Source organism: Pithys albifrons, chromosome 5, assembly GCF_047495875.1.
Source record: "Pithys albifrons albifrons isolate INPA30051 chromosome 5, PitAlb_v1, whole genome shotgun sequence".
NCBI lineage: Eukaryota > Metazoa > Chordata > Aves > Passeriformes > Thamnophilidae > Pithys > Pithys albifrons.
This window is the reverse complement of record NC_092462.1, coordinates 28,166,724-28,184,991: the sequence shown is the minus strand read 5'-3', so window position 1 is coordinate 28,184,991 and position 18,268 is coordinate 28,166,724. Positions and strand designations below refer to the sequence as shown.

General features: G+C 40.3%; 1 protein-coding gene across 6 annotated transcripts in view; it reads left to right on the top strand.

Annotated features, from left to right (window-relative positions):
* SLC20A2 (solute carrier family 20 member 2) overlaps nucleotides 1–18,268 on the top strand; it is a 57,864-nt gene that overhangs the window by 12,502 nt on the left and 27,094 nt on the right. For 4 of the 6 annotated variants that reach the window (XR_011697892.1, XM_071556008.1, XM_071556009.1 and 1 more), the window contains exons 2-3: nucleotides 12,327–12,877; nucleotides 17,714–17,854. Coding sequence is in view for 5 of the 6 variants with exons in the window: in XM_071556008.1 (XP_071412109.1) it covers nucleotides 12,589–12,877; nucleotides 17,714–17,854 (430 nt within the window). In the remaining variant the exon portion in view is untranslated. Of the gene's footprint in view, nucleotides 1–6,387; nucleotides 6,530–10,101; nucleotides 10,468–12,326; nucleotides 12,878–17,713; nucleotides 17,855–18,268 lie in introns of those variants that run through there. The other 2 variants (XM_071556006.1, XM_071556007.1) reach the window with 2 other exon arrangements.

Here is an 18,268-nt window from a genome sequence, read left to right as displayed (position 1 = left end):
CAGTGTTGATTGAAATATTAAGCCCATTTTGGGAGTAATGTATTCCACTGTTTCAGAGCAATTGTTTTCCTCACATAGTTTTATTAATTTGATTTAATTAAATATCTGCTTAGTTCAAGGCCGAGGAACTGATTGATAGTTGAAGAAATGGCATAATTAATTTTCCCTTTTTTAATTTATGTGTAGAAGAGATGGAAGAGTAAATTACTTCTATGACTTCTGATGGTCTTTGTGACCAGAAACAACAATTATTCATTATATTTTCTTTGATTACTTCTTTGAAAGCAAAAAATCTTTTATATACTTTTTTCCTGAATATTCAGTGTTCTTTATTTACATGATGATCCACTTGCTCATTTGTTTTATGGATAATAGTGAGTAAATTTTCCTTATTAGCATGACAGAGGTAGATCTTAATCCCTTCTAGGTCTTGCAAGAAGTATGCTCTGGATGTGCTTCCATATTCCAGAGGACTCTCTTCATGAGGTGTAGTTGTCATGCATGGCTGCTGTAGACCTTTTTTTTTTTTTTGGTTATTTGCCCTGGTTTTACTTGATTTTTTTTAATACTTCTGGAATTTGTACCCTTCCTTGGAGTGGCGTGGCTCCTCTCTCAGTGCTTGTGTGGAGTGGAGACATCTGTGTCAGTGCTGTGCCATTCCTGTTGTTGGGTTGGCTATTTTCTGCAAGGGAAATGCGTAGGTCTAGAGAAGTCCCAGTTCAAGCCATGGTGGGCATAGCAGGATCCTGGCATGACTAGATCTGATTCTCACACCATAAAGTAGGGAAGAGAGGAAGGTTCCTCATGGAATCCTTTTGCTATTCCTGACCTTCCAGCAGCATCCATTCTATCTTTTCTCCTCTAGGCAACCACTGAGCTGCTGTAATGTGTCATTATCATCATCAGGGCTTAGCTATAAACACGCTTTTCAGAGAATGAGGCACACTAGCCACTGGTGCTGTTTGCTGGTGCCATGTACTCAAATATATTCTGCTACCTTAACTTTCTCTTCTCTATAGCTTCTATGTCAAGCAGAGGAGTTCTAGCTGTTCGCTGTTCAAAGTTTCTGCAGATGGGTGTTTTCATCGGTCCATATGTCCCGTTATCCTGCCCATACCTTTAGGAAGACTCTTTGTTATCCCACCTGGACACTGGTATCGGGCCACTGGGTTTGCTCCTCGGCTAGGAAAAGTCCACATAAAACAAAGAGCCATCTCTCCATGAGAGTTAAACCTAACTTGTCTTGACCTGTTTCACAAGACTACACACCCTTAGTAAGCCATCTTGCATGTGTTCGCCAAGCCAAACACCCAACTGTGGGACATTCTTTGGAATGTTGCACTGACAGTGTTTTTAATTCCAAGCCAATGTGACAAGTCTGTTGGCCACTTGTTTGCTTCAGTAGTATCATCAATCTGCAGTGAAGCAACCAGCACATTAACACTGCCTTGTAGGTGGCTTTTGCTTCACTATCATGTTCCTTGGGTCTCTAGCAGGAAAGGCTCCAGGAGATAGATGTGGACTATTACCTGGACTCAAAAGAACAGAGATCAGCAGCTATTGGACTTTGTAGGGGAAACAGGCCTATTAGTGGGAAGATGCCATTCTCCAGGCAGGATTAGGCATGGTCCCCAGCCTCTTGGTATAATATTTGTCTCCTATTTCTATGAAATTAAGCCAAGGCCACAGCTTTCATTGCTGTTTTCCCCTTTATATCTTTATTACTGCAATGCTCCTAGGAAAAAACGGCAAAATCTCCATTGCTGCTCCATTGGCCTCATCTGTTTCCACTTACTCTCATACTCCTGGTCAACACCTGAGTGTTGTCCCTCCTCTCTTTGGCTACACCCCTGGTCCCTTTCTCCTGTTGACATTCAGTTAGGTCATTTCAGCAGTGCTTGGTGTTCTGTCCTGGTGGCCACACCAAGTTTTGAAGGTTGTCGGTGAGAGCCAGCCAGTGTGGTTTGGCATGTTGATAGCTACTCTCTCCCTTCAGCTCTGTTTGAAGAGAGCGGGTTGCTGGACCCAGGGGAGCTCCAGCCATCTCTTGTGGCTCCAACGGAAGACTCCACAGTGGTTATTCTCTGAAACCCAAACTGAAATGGAAATGGCAGGCAGTCTGGGGCTGGAAGTGTCAGGTTCCCTTTATCTGAAAAATTTGCATTGTTGACTTTTGGCAACCACACTGCTTTTTACCAAGAGCATCTCTTCATAAGCCTCTGAATTTGCAAAATGTATATTTTTCATTTGCCACAGGAGTGTTTCATGGGCAGTTTTTATGTTCTGTGTAAAGTCAGTACAAGTCCATTAATATTTTAGGATAATGCTTCTTGAGTTGTCAGCAGTAGCCATGGCTTTTAGAATACTGTGCCCATGCTGTTGCTTTCTTTGGGTATGAGGTTGGGGAAAGGAAATGATGTATTAAATCCAGGGTGGCTCAGAGCAGCAATTCACTCCTTTCCTTGGACTTGGTATGGACATTGATACGCTCAGTCTCCAGTCAATCAGCCAGAGTCACAGATGATACGTACAAAGCCAGTTCCCTGAATTAACTAGAGCAATGCTGGCCAAAGCTTTGCTCCTTCTGAATTGGTTTTCTGCCCTCTTTCTGGCTTGACATGGACTTGTGCTGTGGCAGGGGTTGGAGTCAACATGGCTCTCCCAGGCCACACAACACCTGGAGCCTGTGTCATCCTCTGTGCCAGCCTTGGCCTCCAGCAATTCCAGTTGTGGGTTCCTCCCTTTCATTTTCCCAGGGCTTTCTCAATAGATAAGTGTGATCTCAAGCGGTCACATGCTGTAACATGGCAGCTCTCCCTGCATGCCTGTGCAAGCACAGCTAATTCGCCTCGACCATTGGCAGTGGAAGTCCCGTAGTTGGGGTGGGGTGTTGTCTTTGAGAGCCTGCAGGCTTGCTGGAAAATAAAAAGATATGAATGACAAGATGATAGAGTTCAGAGCCATCAAGAAAGCCCATCCAAGTGGTTTGATTTCTCAGAGCAGAGAAGCTGCTCCATCTCTGAATGCTAAATGACTTTTTAATTTTTATGTCTACCACATTAAACTTTTCCAGAGAGTGCCTGAGATGGTTTTTCTTGCAGTGAAACACAGATGCATCTCTTTTGGAGATTAACCTGAAAGAATATGTTGGAGCTTGCTACCCAATATGCAGAAGCAAATATACTTTTATTGGTTGGAGCAGGCTCTTTACAACTTGACCTGTTTGCAGCTCTCTGCAGAGCAGATACAGTTTTGTTGGCATTTGTTGGGCATAATGGAGTTACCAAAGCACCCAGAAGAGTTTCTGAATTTGGTAGAGCTGTGTTAAATCTCTGTTAGCCTCAGGGACCTCAGGGCTGATTTCCAGGTAATAGTTGGCATGTGGTATCCTGCTTCAAGTCCCCCGTGGTGGAGATGGTCACAGGGACCTTCAATACCAGAAGAAGAGAATCTTGCAAGAGCTGGATTTCTTGGAGATACTATGTGATACCTGTGCAGCCTTCTGCTACACATTTTCATTCCTCCTCACTAATTATTTTTACTTTGTTTGTAGATTTAGGGGAAATAAGGGGTCCCAAGCAGGGTCAGAGTGCCCAGTTCCAACTCCTTATGACTCCCTGTTTTAGAGTACCAGTGGGTATATGAAAGCTCTAAAGCTCCTGTGGCTGGTCAGTAACCTTATTTAAGCTGGCACAATGTAACTGGAACAACATCCTGCATCTTTTGGATGTTCTTTACTGTATTTCTGTTTCTGACCAAGTGCAATTTACAGGTATTCAGATTGCAATTCTTACAGATTTGTGTTTTAGAAAATTATACTCATCCCCCATTATTTTCTATGTAAAATGTATGTGCTTTAAAATTCTTTTAATCACTTAAATATGTAGCCTTCCGACCTGAATGGCAAAACAGGCCAGTTATATTGATATAAAAGTTACATCAAGCTGCAAATGAATTTTGCTTTAGTGGTCACTGGGAAATGAGTATCTGGGCATCTTTCAGAAAAAAGCTGATGCAGAAATTCAAAACAAAGGGGATTTAAAATGAATTATTATTTAAATTGGCATGTCCTATTAAATTATTTAAGCCAGAATGCAAATCTAGCTAGCACCGGTTTGTTGAAGCAAATAGGGATTTACCAGAATAAATTACAATTAAGATTAAATTATAATTAAGACCAAATTATGAGATCTGATTGAGGTTGTAATATGGAAGATTTGTCATTTCTACAAATACTTGATTTTATGGGAACCAAACTGCTGCTACCATTGCCAAAAAATGATCCTCGCGATTTATTTTGTGGTTTTATAAATTTTCCTTTGCTCGCTTCTTTAGTGGTATCCCAAATTACAACTCTTTTTAATGGTCAACCTATCTTGGCTTGAATTTTCCCATGCCTGAAGTCCACAATGCTGATTTAGCAGAACGAGAACTTTGAAGATATTTCCTTTTCTCTGTGCTGTTTATTATATCCTTTGCTTTGTGTGTAGACCGAGCTCTGGAGCTTAGGTCAACAAGAAACCACTGTTGTGGCCAGGCTGGATCATGGGAAGCAGCGCTCAAATGGTTCCTGTTTGTAGTTCTGGGTCTGAGATGATTCCCACAGGTCAGGGTGGCAGCTTCTGGGGTTTGAAATCAATATAGATACCTCTCAAATAACACAACCTCTCGACCATCTTTTTACCTACATCTGCCCGCTGGTGGAGGTTACTCTAAGCTGGGTGAATGTTCTTTTAAGGAGAACTAGGATGGGTTTAGTGCTTACTTGGGCCATTTGGATTTGAGGCAGACATCAACAACTTGTCAGATATAACGAGAACATGAAATAATATTTTGCAATTTTTTTTTTACTTTATAAAGTTAAGTAAGTGCTCCAAAAAGTTTTTGTGTTTGTTTATTCACTTCCTTAAAACTTTGGAATCCAGATCTATAAATACAGGCTGACTTAATGTTTACAATTACGATTGCTCTCACTTGAACTGATCAATGCTACTTGTTAAAAAAATAAAGAATTAAAAAAGATATTAAGATATGTTTAGATCTGCTGGAAAAGATTCTTGTTATTAAAATATGTTGGTTTTGTCCATAAGGGAAAGACAGTATGAAAGTATATCAACCTATCACTTTTCTATAACTAGAAGGCCTGTTTTCCAGCTAGTACAGAAGTAAAAGGCAAGACATTGCAACCAGATCTGAGATGTAGTTTTTCTGAACAGTAGGAAACTTAATAGTAGTTGGATATTGACCTTAAATAAAGAGTGAGCATTTCTTAGAGATAATCACAGTCTGATACTTATAATTCTTTTTTTTTCTTGGGAGGGGAACGGATTTTAATGTCATTTCTCCATTGCAGATTTCTAGCTGGAGTTTTGTCCTAGTTCTTTTTAGAAGATGATGTAGGCTTGCTAATCCATGTGAGTTTTCTGAAGAAATGTAAACTACTTTTCAGTTTCACAAAGTTATCCCTGCAGATGTGTGGCTGAATTTAACCAAGTAAAACTCCTGACTTCTTGTTAAGAAATATCTTTTATTCAAACTTGAAAAAATAGAAAGGACTGTGTTTCCAAGTCTGTGTTTACAAATATAGGTGGATGATTTGGTTTTTCTCAAATGATCAGGATGCAGAAAATTTGCAGATTTAGTGTCATTTTCTTATGTTGGAATATCATTCCATGGTTTTGAGCGACTCAGAATAGAGTAAAACCTAGAAAATAAATTTAAAACATATTTATAAAACAGTAATGTGTCCAAATAAATTTTTGTCTGTCACATTTTTAACAGTGACAATGCAGTTTTGATATACATTCCTTTTTGCTGAATATAATAGCTTAGCTGCATTATATAGTCTTAAAGCAAATATTTTATATAAAGCTAAGCAGAGTGGTTTTGGGCAACATTAGTTTTGCCTTGACTTATATGTAAAAATGTTTCCCACTTAAAGGAAAGTGGTTGAAGGAATCTGGATTGAGTAATTTAGGCTGAACTGTTGAAGTTGCTTGTTTAGGCATTGATCCAGTCAAAACTCGTGCACATCTTTAACTTTCTGCAGTCTGCATAGCCTGTGAGACCTCTGCTGACATGGATAAAGTAGCAAGCATGCAACATCATTACCAAATTAGACGTATGTATCTTACCGTCACATGTGCTTGAATTAAAAGTGCATTTAAGTCTGCTTGCAAACAGAAGATCTGAGACTCCTCAGAGAATACCTGATCTCACTAGAATGCTCAGCTGATGTTTAAAAATGAGATTTCCTTTCTTGTCTATGCCTGTGCTTGGGGGGGGGGGGGCAAAAATAAAAGGAACGTTTTGTTGCTTTTAATACGAACTTCATTGGATTGGTTTGTCTCACTAGTGCAGTCGTGACGCAGTGTTGTGTTTTATCAGTGCCCACCCCCAGCAGAATTCTTTGCTTAAGAGGAGGCAGATTTTCACCTACTGAATAAGACCCTGGACTCGCATTGATGCTTCTCGGTGTTCTTGTGTGCTCTCCTATGCCGGAGTGAATTTTATCCCCGGACTGCCTGGTGTAAGTTATAGCCTTCTTTCTACCCTCTGGAAATTTGCATGTTCAGATGTGACTGTGCTGAATGATAGGATGTCTATTTCAGACCTCAACCTGTATTTACAATCAGGAGGGAAGGTTGCTGGAAGAACTTAGCTCCTTTTTCTTTTTAAGCAACTTTTTAAATACTGGGTGAGTTTTAAAGACTTCTCTGCATGGTTTTCTTTTTTAAAATATGTTTTCTATAACAATGAACACTTGTTTTCTCTGAATGGATCTTGAAAATCGGTAAGGTTGAATTATAAAAACTGTTTACTTCTTAGAAAGACCTTGTTCAGTCACTGAAGGATCAAATTGTCCTTTAGCCAGAGAAAAAGATATTTATCTGCAAATGCACAAGAACTTGTTGATACTTTACCTGTCTTACTTGTTTGTAGAATTGCTGTTTGAAGTGGCTGCTGCCTGTCTTTTTAGTGAATGTTTTCAGAAACAAAATCTCATACTAAATATTTTATATGCAGTTTTGACCTTTCAGTGGTGGGAACAAGGTCTGATAGGGACTAAGAAAAGGAAGCATCCTCTGGAAGTTTTGGGAGCTGACAGTGACAGTCCCTCTCTGCTATGTTAAACTGGATGTGAATCCTTGGAAAGCTATCAACTTCAGTCTTGTTTCCATATCAAGTAGTAGTGTGAAGTGTGCTTAAACACATTGTGAATATGTTAAAATAGGAACCGATTGATATAAAACCTGCTTCTGCAGATGTGGTAATTGATTTTTTTATAGTAAGTTGAGAGTGCTTTTTGTGTACTGAAGCATTAAACTTGCATAATGCTTGGCCTTGTGACAAGTCCTGTGCATGTAATTTAGAGCCATATAGGGATGTTCGTAGTCTTGAATCACTTGAATTAGTACTACCTTTCATATCATGAATGTGGCATTGTTAATTTAAAGTAAATAACTTGTGAGCCTTATGGCCTGAACATGAACTGGAAATGGTAAGGACTATTGATTTGAATCATGTTAGTAGGTTTGGTTATAAATCACGCTTGGTTTCTATGCAGTGTTGTGTTTAGTACCAATAGGCTGGAATGCCAGATCTGGTCTGAGTTTATATACAGTCTGACAGATTGGTTTTACATAAAGAACAACACACAGAAATTAGAGGTATGGACTAACCTCCTAGAAACTGCTGTCTGGTAAGCATTTTAGACAGACTTTTCAGCCACTGGTAAGTGGAAGTGAACCTGCCTGTCGGTACAAATTCAGTGCCACTGTCAATCATGAAACGTCTGCTGTTTTCAGCACGGCAGGGGAAAAGAAATTAACCTCCTCCCTTGTCAGCCTTGCTGTAATGCAAAGTGGAGTAGTTGCATGAGTTATCTTGAGAAACACTATACTAGCTTCTGTCTTTTGATTTTTACTCATACTTGGGCAACAACAAATCAGTTAAAATTAGAACCTTGTGGAATCTCTATCCAGTCCAGAGTAGAAGAAAATTTTCAGCTGCAGCATGGTGCAACTTCTGAGAGTAGAAGAGCTGCATACAGTATGATTTATATATATGGTATGAGCCGCATACCTTTCAATGTTTTGTAAGTGCAGTAGGTTTCTTCCCCAATTTTCTGTGAAGAGAAGATTACAGGACATTTATGGGATCTCTGTTTGTTTCCTTTATGTCATACAGATGGATTGCTGGTTGTTAATGCACTCTCATTGCTTCCCAAGACTTTGAACTTAGTCCAGAGCTTTTATTTATCCATTCATCCCTGCTGTTAGATACTTCTGTGTTCTCTTTAGCAGCAGTTTGGTCAGAGAACCTTCCCGCCCACCAAAAAAACTCCCTGTCATCATTGGTTTTCAAATTTTGTATTACTTTTTTTCACTAAAAACTTCTCTAGGCTTAAAAGTGCAACATGACTAGTTTCCAGAAGAGCTGTCTTAGTAAATGTCCATATATAAACATGTCCTAAAATGATCTTGTGATTACCATGAGACGCTAACTTTTTCCTGAGGAGTCGCTTGTCATTGTGCATGAATCAAGGTGCTTCACCACCTAGGTTTTTTCCTCATCTCTCCCTTAGGAAAGAAATAGCATTCTCTGTTGACAGAGTTATAACAAGCTGTTTAGTTAGCAACAAAATACAGTCCAAGAGGGGTGTCTGGATCATCTGCCAGCAAGGCAGAGGAACGTGCTTAGCATTTCCAAAAATCGAATTTTTCTCACTGAGATGTAAGTCCTCTAAGTCCACTTAAAAAGCTTCAACTCAGACCTCCCAAGTATGGTATGCTGATTATGGATGATAAGAAAACTCTATTAGCTAAAAATCTTGCCTTAATGCATAATTAGCTCCCTACAACTTGAAGTGTCACTTGCATTTCCCTTCACACTAATAGCTATCAGAGATGCACGCTGCAGCTTCAGATCCTGCAGCTCCCCAGTCCTAGCACAGTCCCTCTGCCCTGCTAATGCCCAAGTGTGAATTTGTATCACGGCCTCTCCAGAAAAGTCTGGGCTGGTTCAAGAAGAGTTATCCAAAGCCAAAATAGGAAAATGAACTTTTCCTCTCAGGGTCTGCCACGGTACTGTGGTGCACCTGACTGCAGAGGTGGTATTGGTCCCACAGGTAAGTGGCAAGGTTTCTATCATCTGGCAGGCCAGGTTGAATTGCATTTGCACTGTATAGAGGCACACTGATGAAAGATAAATGAGCACAGGAGAGGAAGAGGTGAGTGACTTCTAGGTGTCGCACACAGAGCAGATAATCTGCCATTCCCTACTGCATGGTGTTTTTTCCATGCCAGTTTCTTTTTCATCCCAGTAACAACATGAAATACCACAGGCTCTTCATTTAGATTAGGTGATGAGGAGCATAACTCAACATGTCTGAGCATGCCAGATGTATTTTGGGCTCTAGAAAGAAGCATGGTACAAGATTTAGTCTGTATTTAGTTCCTGGCTTACTTTGCGGGATATTTTGCATTTCTGAAAACTTTCTCAGCAGATATGTGCCTTTCTTTTTCTTTTTGTTTGTTTCTTTGTAAGCATGTAAAATCTCCTACCATTTTTTAAGTTTAAAAGTAGTAACACCTAGCCATTCAGAGGCAGCCTACATGTTAATTTTAGACATGTGTTTATTCCTCTTTTGATTTTTATCTTCTTAAAGACAAGTCTTGTCTGTTTCTGTACTCTATCCCTTGTGCCAATGCAATGAACATCAAGTTGAGCCTCACAAGCTTTGGAGAAAGCTCTATTTTGAACCATCACCTTGCATAAAATGACGGGAGGGGTGACTTCTTACTTAAGACATCTTTTTCTCCTGAGGCCATATATCCCATTTCACAAGAAGGGAGTTTATGTAGCTGCCTCTCTGAGCCATTTGCCAAAAGCCTTGCTGACAGACTTTTGGAAACTCTTTGGCCTTCACAAGATGTTTTAGGAACACATATACACACACTTGAAGTCTTAATTTCTTTGGGACCATCTGGAAGATTTCTCCCCACCCTTTCCCAGGGAAGCTAATAAAGGCAACCTTGTGACTTAGTGTTTTGGAAGCAGCAGGAACTTGCTGTGGCTGGAGGAGCCAGATTCGGCAAACATTGTCCCATGAACTCTGTTGTGGTGGGGGAATGTCACAATCCCGCTTATCCCAGAGATTGGGTCACCAGAGTAAACTGATAGGTTGGTTGATAAGTGGAGAAAAGACAGATCTCTGTTGGGAATATGGGTGTGCTTTCATCTTGCTTGTCCAAAGGAAACGGGTCTCATATAATCACAAGCCTGTGGATGCATGCATGGACCTCAGTCAGCTTTGCCCATTTTCAGGAGAAGAAACTGGGGCACCGAGGCTAACTTGGCAAAGGTACTGTGTAAATCCACACAGGATGAAGAATTTAATCAATCTCCAGGATCAAGGAAGGACCGCAGTCCAGCACTTCATCTTCTAGCAAAAATCTGATACATGTAATAGAAATTTTTTAATGAATGCATTTAGTGGGGTGTTTGTCTTATTTCACAGGAAAAAAGTGGTAACTATATTTGTTTCTTCCAAATATCTTTAGCCTTTTCTGTCTCTGTCAAGTCCTTTTCCACTCAATGGACTGAGTGCTCATGAATTATAAAAAGGCAACAAGTCTTCAATCAGCAAATGTGCTTTGGTATTTTGTTTTCTCATGTAATCTCAGAGTATAAAAATCCTTATACAAATGTTTTTAGCTGTTAAGACCTTCTGAAATGTTATTTTAGAGTGTAACGCATTCAAGGATTTATGTCTGCTCCATGTCTGGAAAAGACTGGAGCAACAGTTGCTCAGCCAGTTTGGAGCCTGGAGAAAGAAAGAGGGACATCTTTTCTGCTGAATATGTATATGTAGAGAAAGCATCAACCCTTGACATCAGTTTAAGAGTTTTTGTAGGAATCACTTACGTATAGATGTGGTATTTTCCTCTTGGTTGTTCTCAAGGATCCAGTATCTCAGGAATATGCAAAATCTCTTTTAATTTTTAATTTTGCCATTATTTCAGAGGGCCCTTCCTCCTTGGTGCTGCAGGACCCATAATGCATTTGGGTCATTGAAAGAAATTAAACATGATCTTGTAACTCTACATGTGGAATATGGTATGAAATTGAAGCAACTGTAGGGAAACTGAGAGCGAGCAGGAGGTGGGCTCAGGGCTTTTAATTTGATATCCCCTGATCTCTAGAAGCGCTTCTTAAAACATGTGAAGTTGGCTGATGCATATTTGCTGCTAAATGTTCATTTAACCCCTTGCCTCTGGATGTCTTCGTGGTGGCTGCAAATAGAAGAGAATTAGCCCTTGGAGGAGGTGGTTTGGGAAAATTTCCTTCTAGCTTTTGACCATCTTGATGTCACTGTGGGCCTCATTGCCCTATTTAACAGTCCTTTGGATGGTGAGGGTTTTATTTTTTAAAATCCCTTTCTCTCTTTGAGGCTTTTGGTTTGAAAGAGCTCACTCTTCTATCAGATTAGACTAATAAGGATGTAATTCAAAAGACTGTCATAAACTGAAGCTATCAAAAAAATAACTAAAAGGTATCTCTGACAATGGCTTGAATATAATAACTGTTAGTAATTGATAACCATCTATAGGAAAGAGCAGAGAGCTCAATGTTTTAGTTACACTTTTTTAATAGACTTCTCTAAACCAGTAGGGACACATGGAAATATCGACATTATTGTGCTGATTCAGTGACTGAAAAGCTGTAATGAAATGATATTCTTACTGCATGGGATGCGATAACAACAACAGATGAATATTAATGCTCTTCAGAGTATTTTCAGTGGTGTTTCCTAGATAGACATATATTTAAAATCATTTTTCAAAGAAGTGCATTCATGGCTGCAGTTGATAAAGTGTTGAGAGCTCTGCTGAGATCAGTGGAGCTAGGTGATATGTATCAGCTGCAATCAGGCTGTGTGGTGTGGGCTATGCACCCTACATGTCTTATATTCACTGTGTGCAAAGAGCCAAGAAGAATCCTCCTGCTAGAAAGAGGGCTTATTGCTCTGCTCAGTAAATTCGACACAGAGAAAACTCAAACTTTCTAAAACCTTTTAAATTGCTCAAAATATTTTCTTGGTCATTGATACTGCAAGAAACATGTTACTTTGGAGGTGACCTAATTTGAATCTTTTCTGAACTGCTTTATGATTAGAGCAGTCACATGCTGAGGTAGGACCCCATTAATGGGTTTAAATCATCTGTTTACTTCTGAAAACACACATTGTTATGGGCTCTGCTGAGTATTCCTTTTCTTTTTTTAATTTTCTTTTCTCTGTTTTTTTTTTTTCTCTATTGCAGGACAGAAGATCGCAGTTGTACTGATTTGGGAGCAAAATATGGAAAGTGTTTCACTGCTGACCAAAGGCAGCCAAATGAACAGTATTTATAGTAGTTTGAAAATCAGCAGTTAGCAGTTTCTTCACATTCTAACACTACCCAGCACTTTCCAGAGAGAACTCATTGTTTACAAGAAATCTGCTTTCCAAATCCGTTGCGGTGCCCTCCAGCCTTGACTATTAACTATTTGCAAAGGGGAAGCTAATCTACGGTTTGGGAAAAGATGGCAATGGATGAATGCCTGTGGATGGTCATTGTGGGTTTTATCATTGCTTTTATTTTAGCTTTTTCAGTCGGTGCAAATGATGTTGCAAATTCTTTTGGCACGGCTGTGGGCTCTGGTGTCGTTACTTTACGCCAGGCTTGCATTTTGGCTTCAGTTTTTGAAACCACTGGCTCAGTATTACTGGGAGCAAAAGTAGGAGAAACAATTCGGAAAGGTATCATTGATGTTAACCTGTACAACGAGACTGTCCCACTGCTGATGGCAGGAGAAGTGAGTGCAATGGTTGGTAAGTAATGCTTTCCCATTCCAAGTAACGTTTGTTGTGCATTTGTCATCCTGTTCATTTTGAACATTGTTAATTAAGTCTACCCATCTTCTGGACCTGCTCCTCTGGTCTTATGTGAATGTAGGGGCCTGTACTCCTATTTAAGTCTCCTACATTTTTTAAATGCTTCTAATAACTTACATTTTGCAATGGTTCATCCATTTAACTAATAGACAAAAAGAAATGTTTTACACAATGGATCCTATATATGTATAGGATACTGAAAAAAAAGTATTTTGGGAATTTTTGTTATGGTAAATGGAAAATAGGGAAGCACAGCATTTGTGTCTGTACAGAAGATTCTACAAAAACAGCAGTTTGCAAGGAGTATGTATGAGAAGCAATTGTTTTGAAAAAAAATTAGAGAAAATCCAAACACATTGCTTAAACTGATTATCTAGCTGAGTGATTGCAATTAGTCGTACACTTCACCCTTGCCCATGGCAAAACTAAGGGAACAGTAAAGATAAATAATCACACATTTAAGGTCTCTTTAATTTTTCTGACCCAAACGGAGAACAGGTCAGTATACTTTAGAGTCTGCTCCCCTGCTTTTGGTAGTAGTAAACTAAACCTCTGTTTAGAACAAATAGCATATTCTGAGGTAAATAACATTAAGCCACGGTATTTACTCTTTGTTTATATGCAAGAGGCTTTGTGAGCTTTTAGAGAGCTCCCTCAAGGAGCAAACCTGCTTTTAAAGGACAGGAGGCAGCATGAAGAAAACCCTTTCACTGTGGGAGAGGCAGCCCAGGCAAGGGGCCAGCCCTTCCATCCCACCACCGCTTCCTCAGTCTGGCAGGTTCATGGCATCCCATGACCGGGTGGCGTGATTTATACAAGTATTGCAGCCTCCTCTATTTAAAAGGCATTTTCCACTTAAAAATTTTATTCTTTAAACCTACTTAAACCTGATCTAAGTAATATTTCCACCTACCCCCCTCTAAGCTCCTCATAGCTTTTAGGCAGGACCTGCACATGAGAGAGGTGAATCTGTGCAGTTCTACTGCATGTGGTTATTTTCCTGTTTCTTTGGGGAAAGGGGAAGATTTCATGCTTTTTTAGTATTTTTTATTTTAATGGATCAAAATGGACATTGAGGGACAGTTTCTGGAGTTGTCAGAGGTGGCTTTGTGTGCTTGACTGTGGGAAGGTAGTTCCCTCAGTTCCTTGTCTGCTTCTGAAGTTTGGCCACCTTTCCTTGCTCAAGGGGAAGAGAAATCACTGCTGGGATCGCAGCCACTTCCCTAGACAATCCCTCTGTGAGGCTGCCACCTTAAACCACATCAAGTGCTCTTGGGCACCCCCCATCAGTTCCTCTTTCTTGATATCTTGCAAGGTCAGCTGCAGGTTTTGGGTCTTCCCCTCAGGCTGTAGGGTGGTTTCTTATTACAGAATCACGGAATGCTCTGAGTTGGAAGGGACCCATGAGGATCATCAAGTCCAACTCTTAAGTGGATGGCCCATATGGGGATTGAACCCACAACCTTGGCATTATAGCAACATGCTCTGACCAGCTGAGCTCATCTCTGGGTTCTACTTGCATCAGTTAGCCTTCTGCTTACTGAGAAAGCTCACTGTCTGAAATGTAAATGACCTGCACATTCTTGATACTCATGATTCCCATTGAAGGAAGGGTCCTTTTACTCTTCTGTATCTATTTCTGGCATCCTGATTCTAGCAGGGCAAAGGTTTAAGTCTCAGATACCCCCTGCAGAGGCAACTGGCCAGAAGCTCAAAGAAAACAACTTATTTGCATGCATATTTACATAAGCCTGTGTGAACTTCATGACCAGTTGCATGCCCTTCCTCCAGTAAGGGCATTAAGAAGAAATTTCACATTTTAAATCTCAGAATTAATCACAAGTTACTAAATGTAGATTTCAATTTTTTTTGCCCCAAATCCATTTCCAGCTTTTTTCTGGATGTATGATATTTTTTCTGTGTGTTCTCTGAGCCTTCTTGGATGTTTTCTTTTCCTCTTTCTGTTTTCACTCTGCATTTTCCCCCACCCTGTTCTCTCATGCCTCATGATCATGTTTTGGCGAAAGGATTTAGCTTCTGAATTTCAATGAGGCTTAAATGAGTCAACAGTCTGGGAGAGACCAAAAGTCACTGTATCCTCTTTCCAGATGTTGGTGCAAGATCCTTTGATGCTTGCAGCAAACAGCAGATGGTCATTTTCAGGGCAACCTTCTCTCGTAAGAGAGAAAGATGCAGAGACCAATGGGATTAAAATTTTAAAATGTAGCATTTTTTAATAATTCATAGCATATTAAAATGTTGTTTATTAGGCAAATCAGAAGTTAGGGACTGTTGTTCTTGGGAGTAAATTGTAATACTTCCCCATCATTAACTAATTGTCAGGTTATTGTCAGGATTTCCCTGAGTGTTGTTCTGCTAGTCCTGGTGTGAGCAGAGGTCAGCAGCTGGTGTGACTGAGGAGATGCCACCAACAGAGAGGACATCCCAGCCAGGATTAGCAAAGCAAAGTACTAATCTAGTCTTGCAGGTGATGTGGAATTTGATGGGGGCTTATATCTGGCCCACAGCGCCAAGGCCTCAGGAGAATGGATGTGGTGCCTTCAGCAGCAGGGGAGCATGAAACACACCCTGAGCCAAAAGCTGGTGCTGGTGACTGGTGGTCAGGGCAGTCTGCAGCCTGCCCTCTGTGCATAGGTGATATCAGAAGAAAGGGTGTGCAACCACATTGTCAGTATGCATGAAGAGTGAACTTGGGACTCTGTGACAGGTCCAGTGAGCTTCCTGCTTCCTAGGTTAGTTTTGCAAATGTAAAAACTGGAAATACACATTTTATGTTAAAGAGGAGTTAAAGCTTTGGTGTAGGTAGTTAAGGTACTACAAACACCAGAGGAAAGTCTTGGTCTGGCTTGATTTGTATTTTCTTCCTTAATATTCTTCCCTAAACTTCTTTGGATCGTGCATTATTCTTCTCAGACCACCCACTTTTCCTCTTACTCTCCTGTTTGTTTTTAGCTGAGCAACCTGGTCTAGTGGTAGGTGTCCCTGTCCGTGGCAGGGAGAGTGGAACTAGATAATCTTTAAGGTCCCTTCCAACCCAAACCATTCTGTGATTCTGTAGTTCTGTTAAACTGATTAAATAAGAAATAATTCCATACTCCCTCTTTTTCCCCACCAACAAAAAATGCCAGCCCTCACTACACATTTGCAGTGCAGCTGTGGCTTGCTTGCATTTTCCCTGTTTTTCTGACTGAGTATTTTGTAATTACATATCTATGGTTGGCCTATCTGTTTGTTTTGCTCCTTACAGGTGTAACCATTTGACTTCTCTTTCACCTCACTTCCACTTGCTGGTCTCCAAGTTCATGTCAAAGGTTTCAGAGTGTACTTATTTTTATTTTAGTACAGGTCAAAAGAAGCCAAAACATTAAAGAGCAGGTGTTCCTTGATTGATCTAGAATTTCCACTAGCAAGAGAAGTAACAGTTGTTTTGGGATAGTACCCCGGGAGAGATCAGTTTTACAAACTGGTTGACTTCCAAACTGGTTGACTTCGAAATGTAGCTGCATATGATACCAGCACATCACCATTTGCTGATGGCTCTGTTTCAAGATCTTTAAACCAGCTTCTCATGCTGGAATTGAGGATGGAGGCCGAGATTTTGCGTAACAGCCTATGTTCAGTGACCTTGCTTTATCACCTGTGTCTGCTGCAGATCTGTTAAAAGAGGTGGCAGAAGCCAGAAAATTCAGGATTTCTCCTGGCAGTCTGATTGCTGCCATTAATGCCTCTTAACACATGAAGACTTAATCTTAAGGCCATGATGTCTTAAGATGAAGAAGAGATCTTTCTAAGAGTCCTGTAATGATGAGGTCCACAGAAAAGTTGTGTCACTGTCGAAATTGTTTTCTTGTCCTGAGGTTAGTGTCACGGCAAGAGGAGCAAGGAACCTGGGTCCTTACAAAGTGAAAGTGAGTTGAAGGATGGAGCTGCATGCTCAAGAGCTTGGTGGGCAAATGTGGTCTGATCTAACTACTGAAAGTGATGTTTGGGGTACTTTTTTTTTCTTCCCTGCACTCTTGATCAGCATCCGTTCTGGTGTTGGGACACCAGACGTTGCATTTACTTTATAGACCATTAACTACCATCTGTTAGTTATTTCCTTTTGCCAAGGGTGTCTTTGGCTACTCCATGACTAAGACAAACCCTTTCTGCAGTTATGAATTTCTCCAGTTCATCAATGAGCTGCAAGTGAAGGCAGTGAGACAGTCCTTCACTCCTCAGTCCTTTTTTCCTATAGATGACTCTGAATGGCTGTGCATCACTGAGAAGAGGCATAAAACTCTCTGGCCTACAATTTGAGCCTTTCTCTGGTAGTATCCAAATTTAGAAGCACAGGTAGTTCACTAGTGAAATGGTGAATACCTCCTCACATGGATCACTTGGAAGCTTACAGGTCCAACTCTCAAGAATGAGGTTTTCTGAGTTTGATGCAGACTGGGACCAGTTTGTGTATTTAATCAGACAAGCTGTAAATACCGAAAGCCTTAAAAAAAAAAAAGCAGAACTGTTGTGAAGTGTAGAGATGCTAGTCATAAACAGTCATAAGTAAGATGTAGCATTCAAAGCTGCTATTAAACTGTCTTATTATCTGATTTTAGAGACAGAACAGTAACAAAACTCTCTTTAGAAGATCTCTATTATGCATGTGGAGTGTAGGCAGCACTTCTAAAAGAATGTGGGTATGTGGTAAAGAATTTTCTGTGTTATATTATTGTTGTTGTTGTTTATACCATGTGGTTGGTTTTTTTCTAGGTTCTGCTGTTTGGCAGCTAATTGCATCATTCTTGAAACTCCCAATATCAGGGACCCATTGCATTGTAGGTGCTACAATTGGTTTTTCTCTGGTGGCAATTGGCACGCAGGGTGTCCAATGGATGCAGCTTGTCAAGATTGGTAAGTGCTGCCTCTTTTTATGTGTGACAGTATGTAAAATAGCATGTGCTGCCTGCAAAAGCCATTCCCAGATATATGATTTGTGTTGATAGAACTCCCTCATTAATTTATTTTGCATCCTGATCATGTCATTCAGAAGATGCACTGGTGCCATGTTCATTAAGGGCTGCAGTGCATCTCCAGTGAAGAAAGGGGGTAGGACAAAAAGTTGCACTATCCCAGAGGTAAGCTGAGGACACATTGTCTCTCAGAGACATTCTTCAAGGTGATATTCCTCCTCTTCTAATTCTTTTTGTGGCAGCTCATACTACCCTGTTCTTGCTCTCAACAATGTGAATGCCATCATGTGAATGCCCACAGTCATGTTTCTCCACCCACCACCTTCAGGGAGGCAAAGCTGGGCATACAGCACAT